This window comes from Eschrichtius robustus, chromosome 11 (genome assembly GCF_028021215.1).
Source record: "Eschrichtius robustus isolate mEscRob2 chromosome 11, mEscRob2.pri, whole genome shotgun sequence".
Classification (NCBI taxonomy): Eukaryota; Metazoa; Chordata; class Mammalia; order Artiodactyla; family Eschrichtiidae; genus Eschrichtius; species Eschrichtius robustus.
The window spans coordinates 74,385,843-74,405,129 of NC_090834.1; the positions used below are offsets into that span (position 1 = coordinate 74,385,843).

The following is a 19,287-nucleotide window of genomic DNA, read 5'->3' on the forward strand; positions in this document are numbered from 1 at the left end:
AAGCTCTGCCTGGAAAAGGAGAATATACAAATGTACTTACTCTTCTTGAAGAATAAATTCGTTATTTTCTGGAGAAAACTGCCCACTCACAGGATGCCTGAAGGCGGTGGTCTGCTGGTTATGGCTAAAGAGAAAGAGAGATAATGAATGAGAAGTCCTGTGAATGGAAAGGCTCACAGACACAACAACAGGTCATTAATGTCTGAGGACCCCCGGACAACACAGACTCCTCCCAGGATGAGACCACTCCAGAACCCAGCTGCGCTGAAAACCCAAAATCTTCCAGCTCAGGCACCAAAGCCCACCCAAGACGTGGGGATTTCAATTCTAGGCAAGTCTTGCCTCCAAGACAGCACTGTATCTTAGAGAGACAGTCCATGAAGGGCTAACTCCAACAAACTGACTCACTCAGCGAAAAGTTACTTTAAGATGGCACGAGCTGAAAACAAGAATGAAGGAAAGCAGATGGCACTTTCAACAGCTTCCAAAACCAATGAACCAGGGAAAGAATCCTAAGAATTAACACCCACCCAGAAAAATCTATCTTCTTAAAATTCTTCTCCCTACTACAAAATGTCTTCACTTCAGTGATGGGATATAAATGTATGGGCATGTCTCTGCAACATGACCTGTACAATTTCAACACGGTGGAGTTTCTATCACCCTTTTGAAGTGAGAAGGGATCAGCTTCCACACCGAGTTGACAGACACAACCGAAGTGTGTAGGTGTTTTGTGTATTCATAAAGGCTGCCTGGTTCTTTGAAAGGAAGGAGGAGTTGGCTCTAGAGGCTGCTGCTCTGATCCACGAATAAACTAACCTAACCTCCTTTTTCTATTCTTTAAAGAATATGATTTATGTTAAAATGTTTTTCTCAATCACGAAATCATAGTTATTTTAGAAATTTTAGAAAATATAGAAAGAAAAAAAGTCACCCATGATCTCACCACCTAGAGATATACCTGGGTATCTTCTCCTTCCTAGCTTTTTTTTTTTTATCATTTTATTAAAAAAATATGATTTTACTGTATTTAGAAATCTGTATCCTGCTTTTTTTCACATCCAATTAACAGAAAATTTCCTATGTCATTAAGATGTCTTCATTTGAAATAGGTGAATAATAGTCTTATCATATAGATGTAAAATTTTTTTCATATAACTGTTCAAAAAATGTTTACTGGCCATCTGTGTGCCAGGTACTGTCTGAGGTGCTAGAGATACAGAGTGAACAAAAAAGTCCTTACCCCGCAGTGCTTACATTCTAGAAAGATTTACATTCTTCTAATGCTGGACATTTTAGGTGCTTCCCCTACCCCACCCCCATTATTATAATCGATATATCTTTGCATATATGGGCTTTTTCTGCAATTCAAATTATTTCCTTGGGTTAAAGTCCCAGAAGTAAAATTACTAAATCAAAGGGCATGGTCATTTTTTAAGGCTCCTTATACAGACGGTTAAAATGCTTTTTCTTGTCAGAGTCAACATATCACCTCAGTTCGATAGTGTTAAGATATCAGTCCCGTCCCCAAACTGGGCCCTGACTCACCCCAGAGATTAGTAGGTTTAAATGAGCATAGCATAAAGGTTAAAAAAAAAACAAACCTCTAAGCCTACAAAGTTTGCCTTACTCTGCCCTGGGGCTGTCAGAGCGTCCTGCGTTCTGGTGTCTGGGTAAAGCTGGCACTGAGGTCTGAGCAGCCTGAATCCTAATAAGCCCTACGTGAAATAGGCAGAGCCATCAGGCCAGTCTGCTCCCTGGCCCTGCAACTGCACACCACCCCTAGCACCCTCTCAACCCTCCCAACCACTGCCAGCCTCCGAATTCCCAGCTCCTGGTTCCAGGCAAAGCCCTTGGAATCCTATGACCTCATCTGGCAGGCAGCAGACTGTTCTTCCCAAAAAAAATAGAGTTGAGGAAAGAGCGTCTGGATAAGGATGAGAAGCAGGCCCCCATAACACCTATTTCAGAAATCCTTGCATTGTGTTCATGGGTTAGGCTTTATTTGCACCCAGTTTCTTTTAGCCATCTCCATTCACCAGGGAATTTGAAAACACTCTACCTAAGCCTGCCTCATTTCTACCTAGAGGAAAAAAAAAAAAAAAATGCTCTGCTCATAATGGGAATAACAATAATTCCTATCCACGATTACCTCTACAAAGCCCTTTCTTACACATCTTAACTATTAACACCATCGACCCCTGTTTTATGAATGAGGAAATGGCTCAGAGAGGTTAAGAGACTTGCTCAAGATAACTCTGTCAATAAGTGATAAGACTGGGACATGAATCCAGGTCTTCAATTTCTAAATTCGATGCTCTTTGCATGATAACCTGCTGTCCCCTTCCCTTAGGAGTCTGTGGGGCTGGCAGCTTCCTGGTCAAGATCAGAAGTCCCTAAAGACAAGGCATCTGAAAAACAGCAGCATCTACTGCTACTCCCTCTCCCTCCCCACCTCCTTCCTTCCCCTTATGCCCAGGGCCAAATTTCTGAATGACAACACCTGTGTGGCACTCAGTAGCCCCCAAACAGCCTTTGGTCCTATCCCAAGGTCAGCCTGGTGAATCTCTTGTAGATGTGAGCAAAGAGCAAATCTTCTATGTGCTTCGAGCAGCATCCGGCATCCAGCAATGCCTTCATATACACTGTACAACCTGAATGGCAACTCCTGGGCTCCCCACACCCAACTTGTACCAGCTTAAATAAGCCCAGGGTCTTGGGTAAATGAATCCTGAGCTGGAAGGTGTAGGCACTGTGATGATTTTCACATTCTAACATTAGAAGAAAGATAGTTTTTTAAAGTGGACAAAAATATAGCTGTCATTTGATCAGACCTAGAGGCAGCTCCTCAGCCTTTCTTCCCTAATATGGACGCTGCCCTTTTTGCTAAAAACAGTTATCAACCACAGCACCATCACCACCATTTCCTGCATTTACATGAAGTTTTAAGTGTGGTCACATTCATTATTGTATTTGACCCTCCCAAGTACCCACTGAGGTAGGCAGCACAGATATTTTTATTCCTATATTATGCAAAAGGAAATGAAGATTGTGGGTTATGGGATGTTATTGGAAGACTAAATTTAAAAAAAAAAAAAAAAAAAAAAGGACTCAATACATTGAGAAAAGAGATGAATCAAAGCAATGCCTCCTGGGGGACTTCCCTGGTGGTCCAGTGGCTAAGACTTCAAGCTCCCAATGCAGGGGGCCCAGGTTCAATCTCTGGTCAGGGAACTAGATCCCACATGCCACAACTAAGAGTTCGCATGCTGCAACTAAAGATCCCACGTGCCGCAACGAAGATCCCATGTGCAGCAATGAAGACCCGATGCAGCCGAATAAATAATAATTAAATAAATTTTTTAAAAAGTAGTAATGCCTCCTGAATACCGAGGTCTTAAAATTCGATGGTTTCTGATCAAACTCGCCCAGCTTGCTAATGGCAGAGCTTCTGGTTCAGCACTTTTTGGCAAAGGAAGAAGAGTTAGGTCCTTGGACTACTTCATTCAATCTGCCTAAACACCCAGCAGGGCAGGCTGTGTTTCGTTACATCAAGCCACGGGTGAGGAAAGGCCCAGAAAGGGGAAATGACGTGCCCACAACAGTCAACTCCTGTGTTCCTGCACCCACCACCTTTCTTATCTCTTTCTGCCACTCCAGGCTCACCTTCACCAAATGGAGGTTGCCTATTGAACGCTGGATTCCCCCACCCATTGGGAGACTGCAAAGTCCTCTGACTTTTCCTGCTGTCCTTAACCCCTCGGGCCAAAAGCCCCCAGCCTGCCCCATTTCCTGACTTATGATTTTCTAAAACCCATGAAGAATCTCATATCCTATCACCCTATCTTAAGATGAAGTTAGCAGGCACAGACAAATCCCCTGAAATACCTGTTCTTAAACCTGAATTGCCACCTTGCTCCCTGGCAGTGATGGAGGTGACCCGGCCGGGTGCCAGGTGGCTGGTTTCAATGGAGCACAGAAACTCTCTCTCCTCCATACAAGGGCTTCTGTTGCGTTTCAGACTACTGAGAAAGTAACTCGGCAAATGAGGTAGAGCATAACCTAGCCTTTATTTTCAGATCCCACTCTTCCTCCCAGGAGCAGCCCTCCAGGTTGAATGGCAGCCAGTCTCGCCTGTGAGAGGACCAGGGAGCACGGGTGGAAGATGGCAGGGAAGGACAAGCCCCATAAAGGCGGGCCATGGGTAACCATCCATGTAAACAAGCACGTCTTCACAAGCCCTGGGCTGGAAGGACTTGGGTTAGGCCCTAAAGAAGTATGACAGCCAACACAGGAGACTTGGTAAGAGAACAGAGTGAGGACCAGGGAGAACCGGAGACTGATTTGAGCTCACTAGAAGGAAGAGCCCACCTACAGCCACAGACAGGGCTAGTCAAAATGTAAATGAGTCCTACAGTCTCTTGCAACATTTTTGCAAGATTAATTCTTCCACTCATACAGACTTTGACTATAATGTGAACAGTGACTCTGGCTGGTTAAACATAAAGGTTCCAATTTATTTAGCACAGCCATTTTTTTTGGCATGGCAAGAAGTTCTGGAGTTATGTGAATGGTGCTCAAGAGTGGAGGTCGGAGCAGCCTGATAAATCTGCTTTTCTGACAGTGGTGGTATTGGTATGCTGAGAGTGTGACAGATCTGCTCTGTCAGCACTAGCTCTTATCTGGCCCCTGCTATAAAGAGGAGAGGAAACAACTTAAAATGTAAGGAAAGCATCCGGTCTTGAAGCCCACGGAGGGACTCTATCAAGGCTCTTCTCATTGGTATGCTTGGCGGCAGCTGCCACTGTAGACCTTCTGGCTCCTCAATACAGCTCTCAGAATGCTATAAAAGAGTCACCCTGCAGACCTCCAGCCACAGTCAGCACTGCCTCCAGACTTGTTAAGGCACTTACTATCTTTGTTCTAAATCCCAGTGTCTCCAGAAAGCCAAGGTTCCAGGTAACCTACTAATGCTCCTAGTTAGGTCCCCAAATTAATAACCAAAACTCCAAAAACACAAGAAATTGCCTCCCCGCCTTCAGCTCCCATTTGGGCTGCAGAGTAAAGAGATAGCGGCCAACAGTCGAAATGGCATCTCTACATTCCCCCAACACTTCTTAAGAAACTTTTGTTTTATTTTACTTAACATTTTTACAGAATTGCTCATTTAGTACAAAGTGTCACCGCTATTCATGTGGCATTTCATAAGGGGGCTGAGGATGTTACTGAAGTGGTCTTTGGAGCTTGCACTATTTGAAAATGTCAAGCAGCTCGCTGCACACTGGCATTACTCTGACAGGCCCTTCTTCCAGAAGCATGGGAATCAGGCCTTGACGAGACAACATATGGTCCCCATCCTCTCTCCAAGTGAGTGCCATCAACACAGTACTAACCAGCTTCCTTCAATATCCACCCTGGGCAACAAGTCAGCCCAGAGTCCTGGGGTCAGAAGATCTGGGTTCAAACCAGAACAAGCCACCTCAGGTCTCTGAGCCTTATTTCTTCCATTTGCAAATAGGAAATAATAATAATATCCTTCCAAAAGGTTGTTGTGAGGATATATGAAAGGGCATCACACAACGCCTAGCATACAGAAGGTACTCAATTCATGTTTGTTGAACCTGGCTGTGTCTTTTTTTTTTTTTTTAATTTGTTTTTTGGTTGTGTTTGGTCTTCGTTGCTGCATACGGGCTTTCTCTAGTTGCAGTGAGCGGGGGCTACTCTTCGTTGCGGTGCGCGGGCTCTAGGCGCGCAGGCTTCAGTAGTTGTGGCTCGAGGCCTCTAGAGCGCAGGCTCAGTAGTTGTGGCGCACAGGCTTAGTTGCTCCGTGGCATGTGGGATCTTCCCGGATCAGGGATCGAACCCATGTCCCCCACATTTAAAGGCGGATTCTTAACCACTGCGCCACCAGGGAAGTCCCCTGGCTGTGTCTCGACAATGGCAATGACTAACAGGCATCTAAATTTTAACAGGGCAAAAATAGAATGAATCTCCTCCCCTCACTCCTACCAAATCCAATACTCCTCCTCCAGGATTCCCTATGTCCATTATCAGCATCGCTATCCAACAACCTAGGAGTCATCCGTCACTTCTTTACCTTAACGGCTACACACCATATGTTCGCAAGTCCTGTTGCCTCCATCTAAAAAACATACTCTGAACTCATACGCTTCTTTTCATGTCTATAGTCAGCACCCTAGTCATCACAACAGCCACCTAACTGCTCTTCCTGCTTCCACCCTGGCCTCTGTACCCATCCTCCTCATCAAAAGCCTGATGAATCTTTTAAAATGTCAGTTAGATCACACTCCCTCCTCCTTTAAACCCTACAACAGCTCCACATCACACACACAGTAAAATTCAAGCTCCTTACCTTGGCTTACAAGATCCTAGATGATCTGACCCCTGCCTAGCTCCATCCTCTTCTTGCACCACTATCCTCCTTCCCCATCCTGCTCTGGCCACATCGGTCTCCTTTCTGCTCCTTGAATACCAAGCTCTCTCTTACTTAACAACCTTTGTACTGGATGCTCTTCCCCCATACTCTCTAACTGGTTCCTTGTCATTCAGACCTCAGCAGAACTATCATCTCAGAGCCCTTCCCAACTACCCACTGAAGTAGGCTCCCAGTCACTTCATATCACATCACCCTACTTTAATTGTTACTGTTATTTTTCTTACTTATGTCTGTGTTTGATGATCATCAGTATCCCGGACTAACAGTGTATTCCAGGAGAGCAAGGACCTTGCCTGTCTTTTTATTGCTATTATCAGCTTGTAACAGAGTCTGGCTCTGTGATATGTGCTGAATGAATGAATGAGAAATAATGATTAAGGAGACTCCTACTTTAAAGCGAGGCCATGCCTCCAAATAAGCTAGCTAACCCTACTGAAGTCTGGACTTGGGTCACAAAGAGACAAAAACAAGGGTCATAAGCCATCAAAAGGCAGTGGCTTCTGCTCTTACTACCTGAGGAAGGAAGCATCAGACACCAACATGGTAAGAATGCTTAATCCTTGGCTCTCTCCCAACTGTGTTACAATATAATTTGGAGAAATTAACCCTCCCCTGCAACTCCCCTCCCCCTCACTGCTGCAAAGGAGAGGTAGTACACTCAGCAGAGAGAATCAAAGAATGGAATGCAAACACCCTAGAGGCAATTACTGAATGATTAAAAACACACAGGAGGATAATACAAACATCACCTGTATCTCCTTTTTGTAAACTTGGAGAGTATTTGGTGTGAAACCTAGAATTTGGTGACTGACTATATGCTTTCACATTGCTCTCTACTGTTTCATGTGTGTTTGCTCTCCTTCCCCTCTCCCCCCACCTCCAGTAAGATCCTAAGTTCCCACAGGGCTGGGGGCAGTCATTCACAGATTTCTCATGTATCTCCTGCAGCACAGAACAGCAATACCATGGAGCAGGCACTTGAAGTCCTTTATCTCAACAGCCTGAGCACAAACACACGCCACCTTCAGGGAGAGGCTGTGCGGAACCACTCTCATTTTCTGATTTCAGCAGCCCAAGTATCACACATGCCCCAGAGAGAGTTGGGGAGGCAGGGGCCCCCAGGCCCTGATAAAGGATCCTACACCCAGGCTAGGAGACTCCACCAGCCCTGGGGAGCACGGTGTAGACCAAGGAAGGGCCTTCCCGACTCCCACACTGTCCACAGTTGACTCACTCACACACCCAACTAGGCAAAGACACTGAAATCCAGCCAAACCTCAGACCCATCACCCGGAGGGGCAGTCAGTATCTGCTCTCCTTGCCCAAAGGTGCCAAAAGGGGCTGAGCCTGGCACAGACAGAGCTGGGCTCAAGGGAGTCACAAAATTGAGTGAACTGAAAGCTCTCACATCCTGCAAGAGGGAGGCCTCTCCTTTCCAAACACTGAATTTAACTGACTGAAGTCTTCCATCATGATCTGAAAAGATCTATGTTTCATTAGGCTCTCCACTCAGTGGCCAACTCATTTCATAAATTACCTCTTCTGACCCAGTAACCCACACTGCAAGCCTCTCTTCTCCCCAAGCCCCAACATGGGGCTCCAATACTTAGAATTGATGGTTAATAGGAAGTTTTAATTGTGGCTCCACAGGACTTCAATAACCATGAAAAGACTAAAGCCAAACTCCTGACTGAATGAGGAAATCAAACCCAGATAGCCTCCCCTCCCCTAACTTTTTTTTAAAGGAAGTTGGCAGAGAAGCAATGTAATAGGAGCCGAGGTACCAGCTCTGTTACTACCAACTAGTTTCACGCCCCTGAGCAAATACACAACCTCTCTGGGTCTTAGTTTCCTCATCTGTCCAATGAGGGGGTTAGACTCTCCATCAAGGCCACACGCGGGCTTCAAAGCATGAAGCCCAGGCTATTCAGTCATACAGGCTGCAGTTCAAACCCCAGCTCTGCTGCACGCTGGCGGTACCCGACCTTGAAAGAGTTAATGACCTTTCTGAGTGTTGGTTTCCTTATCTGTAAAAAGAGGAGACAATTCCAACCCTGCAAGATTGTTATAAACAGTACCGATAATGTGCCTGGCCTATGGCAGACACTCAGCCTTCAGTGTCTGTTATATTTTTCTTTTGCTAGCTCTAAAACGCCACTCTAATAGAGTTGTTTTGTCTTTTTCTGTTGCAAACTCCCGTATTATTAGCCTGGCTCAAGAACACATTTTCTTCCCTTTGAGTTAAAGCAAAACAACCAGCCTCTTGTTTAAACTTAGAACTCGCCTGCCAGGCAAAGTAGTTTCAGATCAATACGCACCTTCCTTCAGCCACACTTCTGTCCCTCATTGGGTCGAGCCCCATGGTTCAGAAAGTGCAGCCCAAGAAAAAACAGCCTTCCCAGCAGGCTGTGCTGAGCCAGGGACACACACTCTACAGAAGTTTTAAAACTTCATGGAAACATTTTCGACCTCAGAGAACACCCAGTTTTATGCTTCTCCTTAATGCTCTTCAATAAGTCAGGTTCCTCCAGTGTGAAATGAGAAGGCTAGACCAGGTGATGTTCTAGGGATCTTCCAGCTGTAACATCTTGAGACACTGAGGTTCATCTCAGACTACTGCTGGAGCCACAGACTGAAATGTAACAACACTGCACATAATTGAAAACACAAAGGAAGGAGGCAGAACAGCTGTCCTCCCCAGTCTCACTTGCCAACAGAATATCCTTTGTAATGACATCGGGGAGGTGTAGTTAATGATACTTTTGTCCTGTTTATTCCCAATTAAATTGGGTTCTTTTTTTTTTTTTAAACTGCAGACGCTCCCAACCAACCCATTGAAAACTCCCTTTCTTTTGTCATTACTTGACTTTCATAAATCAGAATACATCACGGCAAACTGAATCCCAGTATAGTAACCAGTATAGGACTAACCTGCTCTCCAGCTCTGTTCTCGCTGGGAAAGACGGCAGACACACTCACTCTCTCCTCGAGCTCCATGCTGTGTCTTCCCAGCCCGGGCCTTATGAAAACCCCAGCTCAGGTCAGACTGGGAGGGAGGGCCCGGCCACCTGCAGAGGTGAAGCAGAGGCTCCCAGCCCGCCTACTCTCTTTCAATTTCGGTTCTGGAGCAGCTGCCTCCCAAGGTGTTACAAATCCAGCAGCCACTTGCTCCTACTCATTCATTCTCCTTTCTCCTCGCCCAGCCCCACGCAAAACCTGGCAACTATGCAGGAACACAGTTCCAGCTGTGAGTCACCACCGCGCTGTGGCCAAGTGGAGCACTGGCTGGAGGTAAACACCGAGGCAGGCACTTTGTGTCTCCAGGCCCCAATTCTTCTGTTCTTTGAGACCATAAGGTTGGCTGCCCCTCTGGTAGCAGAATATGAGAAACACCTCCACTTGTGAGCCCCGGAGTCAGAATGAATTGCTCACTCAGTTCTGCTCTGCCACACTGTGGCTGAAATCAGCCCCAAAGCAGAGAGCCTTTGGTGGAGAAATGAAGGCTCCTCTATCACTATCTCTCATGGTCATGGCCAGGAAGAGGCTGAGCAGTTACAAGCCATCACGCTCACTCCCAAATCTATGATTCTTTCATCACTGCTTGGGATGGCTACCAAGAAGGGCAGGGGGTTAGAAAGGCAAACTAAGGTATCAAAGTGCCTTTATCTCCACGGCCTCAGAGCAACACTGTGGCTCTTCACTGCATCTGTGTAGGTCTACAAGTCACGACGCAGGTGACAAGGACTTCTGTTTTCACAGCTATGTTCCAATGCCTACATAGTGCCTGGCACATAGTAGGTACTCAATAAATATTTGCTGAATGACAAAAAAACAAAAAGCAAAAAACAAAACAACGGGGTTTTGTTCTGAGTCTACTTGGAATGACAGCTTTACTAAAACCTGTATCCATTAACATCATTTTTTCCCTTTTAGAAATGTCCATATCCTTCACAACTCCCACCCCTGCCTGTAGGGAGTATTCTATAAATCTTTAAATGCAGAGATGATTTATTGTGAGACTAAGGAATTTCAAGTACTAGAGCCCTTCACTTTCACAAGCCCCTTCCAAGGCCCTAGAAAGGGGCCTAGCAACGTGTGTACGTGCTTTCTACAATTGCATATATTTTTAAAGAAGACCTCCCAAATTTTATAAACATCAAGCCCCACAAAACAGATCTGCCACCGTAGAATGAAAGAATGAAGGACTCAACAAGCCACCCTGACATATCATCCTAACAAGGGCATTTGAATTGACAAAACTTGTTTCAACCACAGAGAAGTTAGGCTCTCAACTACAGATACATCCTAGTTGATCACAAGTCAACTGTTTGTAAAGGCTGGAGTAGGTTTAAGAGCACAAACTCCATTCATCCAACATTTATTTAGCGCTACTATGTGTTCTGCGCTGAGTGTTTTGGGCTAAAACAGTGATTAGAACATAATTATTCCCACTGAACTGGAGCGTACAATCCAAAAGAATAGACTGATATGGTCATAAATAGATACAGTAAGTATTTTATAATATTAAACATAAATAATATAAATATATATAACTGCAGATCAGAGTGAGTACCACAATGTAAAAGTACAGCAAGGCCCACCAGCTTGCTATGTGTCAATCTGCTGGGTACAACAACCCTAGAAGGTAAATCGTTTTATCCCCATTTTGCAAACATGAATATTGAAGCCCAAAGGGGTCAAGTGCCACCCCAAGGTCACATAATCCGTAGGTGACAAAGTCAGACTTCAAGCCCATATCTGCCTGACTCCAAAGTATGGGCTTGTTCTTAGCGGCTACACTTCAGTCAATGGCCAGTTGCTCCACAGAACCTCCAAAATGTCTGGGGAGACATGCTGGCAGCAGAGGTACAGGAACCACATCGAGCAGCAGCAGAGGCTGGCCAACTTCCAAAGCCCACATTCCTGAGAGTGGAGAAACGGGAAGTGCCATGAGCTTATGCACCAGGCATATAGCTATAACCTTCGTTCACCAGGCAACACCCTGGCAGGGATCAGTGACAGCTACCTGGGAGCCCAAAGAGGCCGCATGAGAGGCTCCCACCCTGTAGTCCTGCCTCCAAACTCCCTCGTCCTTACTGCCAGATTGACCATGCTGGAGCACAGCTCTCGTTCCACTATGTCCTGGCACACAACCTCCGTGGCTCCTCACTGCTAAAGCCTCCTTCTCTCTCACCACTTCCCTAGACCCTCAGCTCCTACCAAATTTAAGCGTTTATCAGTCCCCACATCACCCCGTCTTTCCTACCCCTGGGCTTTGTCTCCTACAGTCTTCTTCCCTAACGAATGCTACCCAATCTTCAAGGCCTCTTCTCTTCCCAGTAGTCCTTCCTGATCACTCCAGACCACTCTGCCTTCTTCCTTCCTTGTACTCTCAGCACTGAAGGCTTACACTCTTTATACGGCAATTATGCTTTCCAACAACTCTTTTCATTTAACCCTACAAAAATTAAGTACAGCCGTCCCTTGGCATCTGTGGGGGATTGGTTCTAGGACCCTCCCCAATTCCAAAATCCACAGATGATCGGGTCCCTTATATAAAATGGCATAGTACAGTGAGCCCTCCTTATCTGTGGGTTCTGCATTCGCGGATACAGAGGGTCAGCTGTATTCCGTGTTACAGACAGGTATAAACTAAAAAGCAGAAGGTTCCTTTCTTGCCTTGAATTCAGTGTCAATCTCAGAGGCAACACCTTTCTTTACCAGTTTCTTGTGTATTCTTTGTTTTTGTTCTTTGCCTTTATGAAATTTTTATGCATTTAAAATTTATATACACATCTTTTTAGAAAAAAATTTACATAAACAGAATAAAACTGTACATATTATTCTTTAACTTGCTTTTTACTCTACGTATCTTCGATCCCTCCATATCCACATGCAAGGATGAACATAAGCGGCCCCTTCCACACACAGCTCCTCTAGGACCACCCCACCAAACCAGACCAACCCACAGAGAGATGACGCAGGAGCCCATGCCATATGCCGATCTGCCACAACATGTATTAAGAGGTTTCAAATTGATTACCTGCAAACCAATTTGTCCCCAGAATTCATTTTATTTGAACCACACAGATTTTTTAAATTGAGACCAAGTTTAACAACAGGACGTTTTCATACAAAAACCCAGCTCATCTTGGAAAACCAAACACTGTGGCAACAGCGGGCCCCCATGAGAGGTGGGATGGCCCTTCTAGTTCACTGCAGTCCCCACTACTCCCTACTGCCTCCTGATGTTGAGGGTGTACGTCTAGTACTATTTGTCATCACACCTTTATTTCTAATTTCCCTACAGGACAGAAATTTCTTCATACCCATATCTCAACCAGAATTAGGGACACAAAAGATAAACAGAGAGGACAGAGTATTCCTAAAACAAATTGGAGAGCATACACGCAGTCTGGTTTTTTGTTATCTGCTAAGCCTCTACAGACATTTGAGTTCGCGACACCTATCTTGTACCAACACCATTGATTCTAGAGAAGCTCTTCCTTTTAGGAAGGAGATCTGTTTTAAAGAATAAAGATTTCTTACATAAGAGTAAGAATGGAAAGAAGACAGCAAAAATAGGCCAAAAGATTTCCCTCTCACAGAAAAACTTAGAAGAATCTTCCCAACAATACGGGCAAGTGGACTCGCCTTTAGCCTTCCCTGACTGGTCTCCCGAAAAGGTGAACCCCATGACAGCCAGCAGACTGTCTCTTGCACAGAGTGAAAAATCCAGAGAGGCACTGCCAACAGCCTCACCCTAAAGAATACAAAAGAAGAGTGGTGCCAGTGGCTGCAGCTCCTTATAGACACCCACAGTGCCCACTGAAGGCGAGCAGGGGCTCCTGCAGCAGAAGAGCATCTGACCCGGTGCTGCCTGGAGCAAGATCACAGACCTACCCCCAGATGAAAAATGCAGTCCCCTGTGGTGTTTAGAGCACAGGCACTGGAGTCCAGCCCTCACAGCCGCCTATCTCACAGATAAGGAAACTGCTCCAGAAAGCAACTTCGGAACACTGCCGCCATCTTTTAAAAATAATTGCTTCTGGGTGGGGGGGAGGAAAGAAATAGGTGAGGGCGATTAAGAAGTACAAATTCCCACTTGCAGAATGAGTGAGTCATGGGTATGAGATGTATGTTCACAGTGCGGGGAATAGAGTCAATAACTAAGTAGTTCCTTTATGTGGTGACATATCGTAATTACACTTATCACGGTGATCATTTTGAAGTGTATAGAAAAAAAAACACTATGTTGTGTAACAGGAACTAACGTAGCATTGTAGGTCAATTATACTTCAAAAACAAACGAAAGCAAATACGCAAACAAACCTACAGAGAAAGAGATCAGGTTTGTGGTTACCAGAGGCGGGGGTGGAGTGGTAACAGTAGGGTGAGTGAGTTGGGGGGGCGGGGGGGGGGGGAGGACTGGATGAAGGTAGTCAAAAGTTACTATGAACTTCAGTTATAATATAAATAAGTACTAAAGATGTAACGTACAACATGATAAATATAACTAGCACCGCTATATGTTATATATGAAACTTGTTAAGAGAATAAATCCTGAGTTCTCATTACAAAAAATTTTTTCTATTTCTCTAATTTGTATCTAGACAAGATGATGAATGTTCACTAAACTTATTGTGATAATCATTTCATGATGTATGTAAGTCAAATCACTATGCTGCACACCTTAAAATTATAGTGTTATATGTCAATTATATCTCAATACAACTGGAATATAAATAAATAAAAATAATTGCTTCTGCTAGGTATACACTCGGGAGGAATCTTAACAGGCCCACAATTACTAGATGATCAGACCTGAATGATACTGCATTACTTGCTCCCAATAATGATACATAAGTATATTCGTTCACTCATGCAACAAATATTTAAGAGCCAACTAGATGCCAGTCCTGTAGTCTCATACTACATGAGTAACCGAGAAGAGGGAGGGGGTGTGTCGTGGCTCAGACTCTATATCCTGTCAAAGGTGAACAGAGGGACAGGGTTTTTCGGATTTTCAGATTCATGAATGATTGCGTTCTTAGTCAAGAGCTGTAAATTCTCAATCAGTTTATTAAGGCAACTTGAGCCCTTTTATCACCAAGGGTAACCCTTGCTTTCCAGAAATCACTGTATTAAGAATTTTAGAGCTGAAAATGACCCAGAGTTCACTCACCTCATCCAATCTCTTTGTTTTACACATGAGGAAATTGAGGTCAGGGAAGGTTAGAGAATTGCTCAAGGTTCTAGCTATTACTAACCATAAATTAACACTAGGTTCCTGAAAACAAGGATTATGGAAAGAAAAAAAAAAAACAAAAAACATCATCATCACACTGTTTTAAAATTTATTTTCTGCCTTAAAAAAAAATCCATCTTCCAGTGACTAATTTCTGCTAACAAACATGAAAAATATATTTTAGAGAGCTGGGAATCCTCGTGTCCAGTCAAAAGACCTTGCACAGAAATCCAGTGCCGTTGGTCTGGATTTAAGTGGCACATAAAACACATGCAGGGAGAGATGGTCATGTGAAGCCAGAGGCCAAAAGTGAAGCAATGCATCTACAAGCCAAGAAGTGCCAAGAATTGCCAGCAACCACCAGAAGCAAAGAGAGAGGCATGGAATGGGTTCTCCCTCAGAGCCTCCAAAAGGAACCAAGGCTGCAGATGCTGTGATTTCAGACTTCCGGCCTCCAGAACTGTAAGAGGATAACTTTCTGTTGTTTTAAGCCACCAGGTTTATATAGTAACTTGTTACGGTAGCTCTAGGAAATAATACAGAATTTGTATTAGTTTAGTGATTTACCACAAACCCAATTAGTATGGAAAAGCTGTCACAAAGCCACTAAGACCTTGGGACTCACTCAATAGTAGTACAGAGTCTAAGACAAGGGGGGTAAAAAATGTTCTATTTTTAACTGATCCAAATATTGTGTTCATTTCTGGGAACCACACCTACAGGCCAGAGTGGAAAGCTGGAGCATGTCCAGGAGAGAGAAGCCAGGGCTGTGAAGGGTCAAAGCCACATCACTGAAGGAACTGGAGTTTTATGGCCTGGGAAGACTCAGGGCACATGACCGTTGTCATCGTCTCTGAAAGGCTATCATGAGGAAGAGTAATTTGATTTGTTCCCTGAGGTCCAAGATGGTAGAACTAGGATCAGTGGGTGGAGTCACTGGGAGGCATATTTTTCAAGGAATCAAGTGTCAACAATGTCACAGTCAGAGTGGCCTCTGAACATCAGACTGGCTGGCTGTCTCCTGTTGGTGGATGTTTTCGAGCCCAGGCCAAAAAACCCATTTGGCAACATGTTGCTAAGGAAAGAACATAAACCCCAAGCCTGCAATCTGCCAAGATGACCTTATGTCCCTCTCTAGCTCTGTGAATCTATTAATTCATGAAACACACCATTTAGCAATTATGTGAGTCAAGAGATTTCTGAAATACATGGGTAGGATGACGAGATTCTGAGCATGAGGAGATACTTTGGTGGGAAAACAAAGAAACAAGGCCCTGTACAGAGCTATGGCTGAGAACCTATACCCAACCCCCAGGAACCTGGCCACAGGAGCAGGTGGTCACAGTTCTACAGTGGAGGCTGGGTTAGGTTCCTTAGCCCCTTCTCACAGGAAGCTTACACTGAGATTGACAATACCTATGTCAAGCTTTTTCTTTTAGATCCACAGCTTTCATAGTTCAGTGCAGCCAGTATCCATTAACAAACCACTGGGGCTATATTCAAAGTAACCGTCACCTTTTCCTGAATACCTACCACTGTGAGTAACTGCCTGAGATGCTTGCATGTATTACCCCTAACGGTCATTTCAACACTGCAAGGTATTATCATCTCAGGCTGAGGTTAAGAGGGGTTAAGTCATTTGTCCAATGCCACACATTTCAGGATTTAGGATTCCTGCTGGAATCCAGATCCAGAAGCCAAACTCTTTTCCTGCATCATGATGATGTCTCCTCTGCATCCTACTTCAGGCATTTAATTTGTTCAAGGTAAACAACAATACCACGCAAGGGGGAAGCAAGCAGGTAGCTTTCCCTCTCTGGGCCTCAGGCCTCTCGTCTGTAAAATGGGAAAAGGTTGGAAATGATGAGCAGAGGGAGTCCTTCCAGCTCTTGAAACCTGGTGCTGCTCGACTAGATTCCTTTACCCCATGTCCCCTTCCAGGCTGCGAAAGTGGTGACAGGAAAGGCGGTTAATCTCTGGTACTCACAACAAGGGGGACATGGCTAGCAATGTTGTTTTGCATGCTGCCTGGAGGTCAGGGCAGTGATGGAAGGAGGAAACCAAGAACAGGCCCATAGTCAGTTGTATGAGCTCATGCGCAGGTGTGCAGTGAAGAATGGCCCACATAAATCTTGACGTTTAGCACTTCACTCCATAAACCAGGGCTGTCCTGTGAAGTATCAGCACACACATCTGAGGGCTACCTGTGCCAGGACCCAGGGGATGTCCATGAGGAATTAAAGCCCAGGGTCTTTGTTTGGAAGTTGTTGGTGGGGGGTGAGAGGTAAAGTAGTCCAGCCACATTCCAGGGGGAGGAGCCTCCTGCAGCTGCTCTGCACGGCACCGCCTCCATGGATGCTGTCCTGAATGAGGTTAGGACGCCGGGCGGTGCCGCCACGGATGCTGTCCTGAATCAGGTTAGGACGCCCGTCCACCCTCCACAGCTGCTTCCTCACATGCCTGCTCGGGACCGCCTAAGGCCACCTATTTCCCAACTGTCCCTCTGGGGTCTTCTAGCAATGGTATTAACAGAGCCAAGGGACTCCGGACGCCTAATCACACAGCGTGACTGGCCCAGCATCCCTCCCTGACCCAGGGAGGGGGGACCATCCCAACTTCAGTGCTGGAGTGCGGGCCGGGGGAAGGACTTCAGACATCCGGTCAGGGAGGGGCTCTCTCTGCCTATTTCACTTCTAGAAACCCCCCACCCAAACCCATTTCCTTCTCAATTTCCTAGTGATGCCCATTCAGGAAGGGAGTGGAGCCTCAGGTCGAGGAGCATAGCAGGAAGAAGGAACCTAACCCACAGGACCCCGAGTACTCAGACTTTCCAGTAAGCACACCGCGGAGCCCAGACAGAATATCCTGACAGGCCTTTCTGGTTCTATTCTACTGTTTAGTTCTTTCTTTTCTTTTCTTTTGGTGGGGGGAGGGGGCAGGGGCAAAGCTAGGCCTGAGAGGGGAGAGGGCAGGGGAGAGACATCCAAGTCAGTGGAAGACTGTGGATTTGGAGTCAGAACTGGGTTCCAGTTCCAGTTCCACACTGCCAATGTAGGTTCTGTGAAAGACCTTCTAAATGGTGTCTGGCATCAGGAGGTGAACAATAGGGTAGCTGGTCTTATCGAGGTCCCCTCTCCCTAAAGAAAACCTACTAGCTCTCCACATCCCTAAATAGAGGGTCCACCATGCCGAAGGGCCAGATTTCTGCAGATAGCCAAAAAAGTGTGCGGGGGGGAGGGGGGTGGGAGAGGGTTGTAGATAAAGAACCACATAAGATGAGAGAAATCCATAACAGTAACTGCAGCAAGTATATCATATATCATATCATATCATATGTTCCAGGCACTCTGCAGGTATTCTATATCTCATGCCTTATTACAATCCTAGGAGGTAGGTATTATTATCTTCATTTTATAGATGTGGAGACTGAGGATGAGAAAAATTAAGGGGTTTGTGTAAGATTACACAGTTAGGTAGGGGCAGAGCCAGGATTCAAACCTAGGTCCTTTGACTCCAACTCTGGAGAGGTGGATGATGAGGGGTCCACCATCTGAAGTGGACTCTGGAGTAAAAGGACAGACTATTCCCCATGAAGGCAACATGGCCAAACTGGCTCCTTATATTTCCGAGGGAAGAAGAAAACTTTGGTATAGGGTAAGAGCTTACTAGAAGCCAATCTTACTAGAATCTTCACACTCTGAAAATAAATCACCAGCCCTCCACATCCCGGTCTGAAGTCCCAACCCCCTGGCGTGGGTACTGGCGGAAGGCCTGAAGGTTAGAGCCCAGAACTTGTTATCTTTAACCTGGAATGACTCCTACATTTGAAGAAGGTAATGTAAAGGAAATGGGAGTGCAAAGCCTCTTGGACCCCTTACCATCCACCTCTCTAAGCACCCCTACTTTGGAGACAGCTGCACATCACTGACTCTGAATCACACATTTAAACTGTGTTTTTCCAGATTCAGACTCAATTCCCCAACGTCAAACTATGTCAGCAGGGAGGGATGCAGACATCAGAGAAAGAGCTCAGTGAATCATTTTCTCTGCTAGTGATGGTATCTGATGCATGTTAAACGCCTCCCTGCAATTCCTCAAGTGTCTATTAATCAGAGAACCAAGAACACAGAAGGCACCAAGGAAAAATCTGCCATTGCAGGGAAAAAAGCAAATCATGAGAAGCCGCCTTACTAACGCACAAAGACTTCTAAACCCAAGGTGAGGCAGTGATAGTAACAGCCCAGTCATTGAGACGCTTGGACCAACTGCCCACAAAGAAAGACATCAAAGAGCCCTTCAAAGCAAAGGGGCAAAATCCACTTCTCCCCAGCCTCATCTGGACACTGGCTGGGCCAAGGGAGAGAATCTGCCAAAATTGATAAAGAGAAACTTGGAAATGTCATTTGCTCTTGCAGAGCTTCAGTTTCCTCTTCCCTGTAGACCCTGGAATACTATCTGTCCTCCCCAGCACACAAGATTAAACAAGATACATGATGGTCCCTAAAGTTCTGCCATCCACCTGCCCCTTCTCATGTTAAGTATCCTCCCTGGAAAGCTCCTTAGCTGCCATGGGTATGACTCC

General features: G+C 45.4%; 1 protein-coding gene across 6 annotated transcripts in view; it reads right to left on the reverse strand.

The window, feature by feature from the left end:
• The window catches only part of PLEKHA7 (pleckstrin homology domain containing A7), a 208,872-nt gene that overhangs the window by 83,083 nt on the left and 106,502 nt on the right, over positions 1-19,287 (reverse strand). For all 6 annotated transcript variants that reach the window (XM_068555733.1, XM_068555731.1, XM_068555729.1 and 3 more), the window contains one exon: positions 41-124. In XM_068555733.1, the coding sequence (XP_068411834.1) occupies positions 41-124 (84 nt within the window). The remainder of the gene's footprint in view (positions 1-40; positions 125-19,287) is intronic.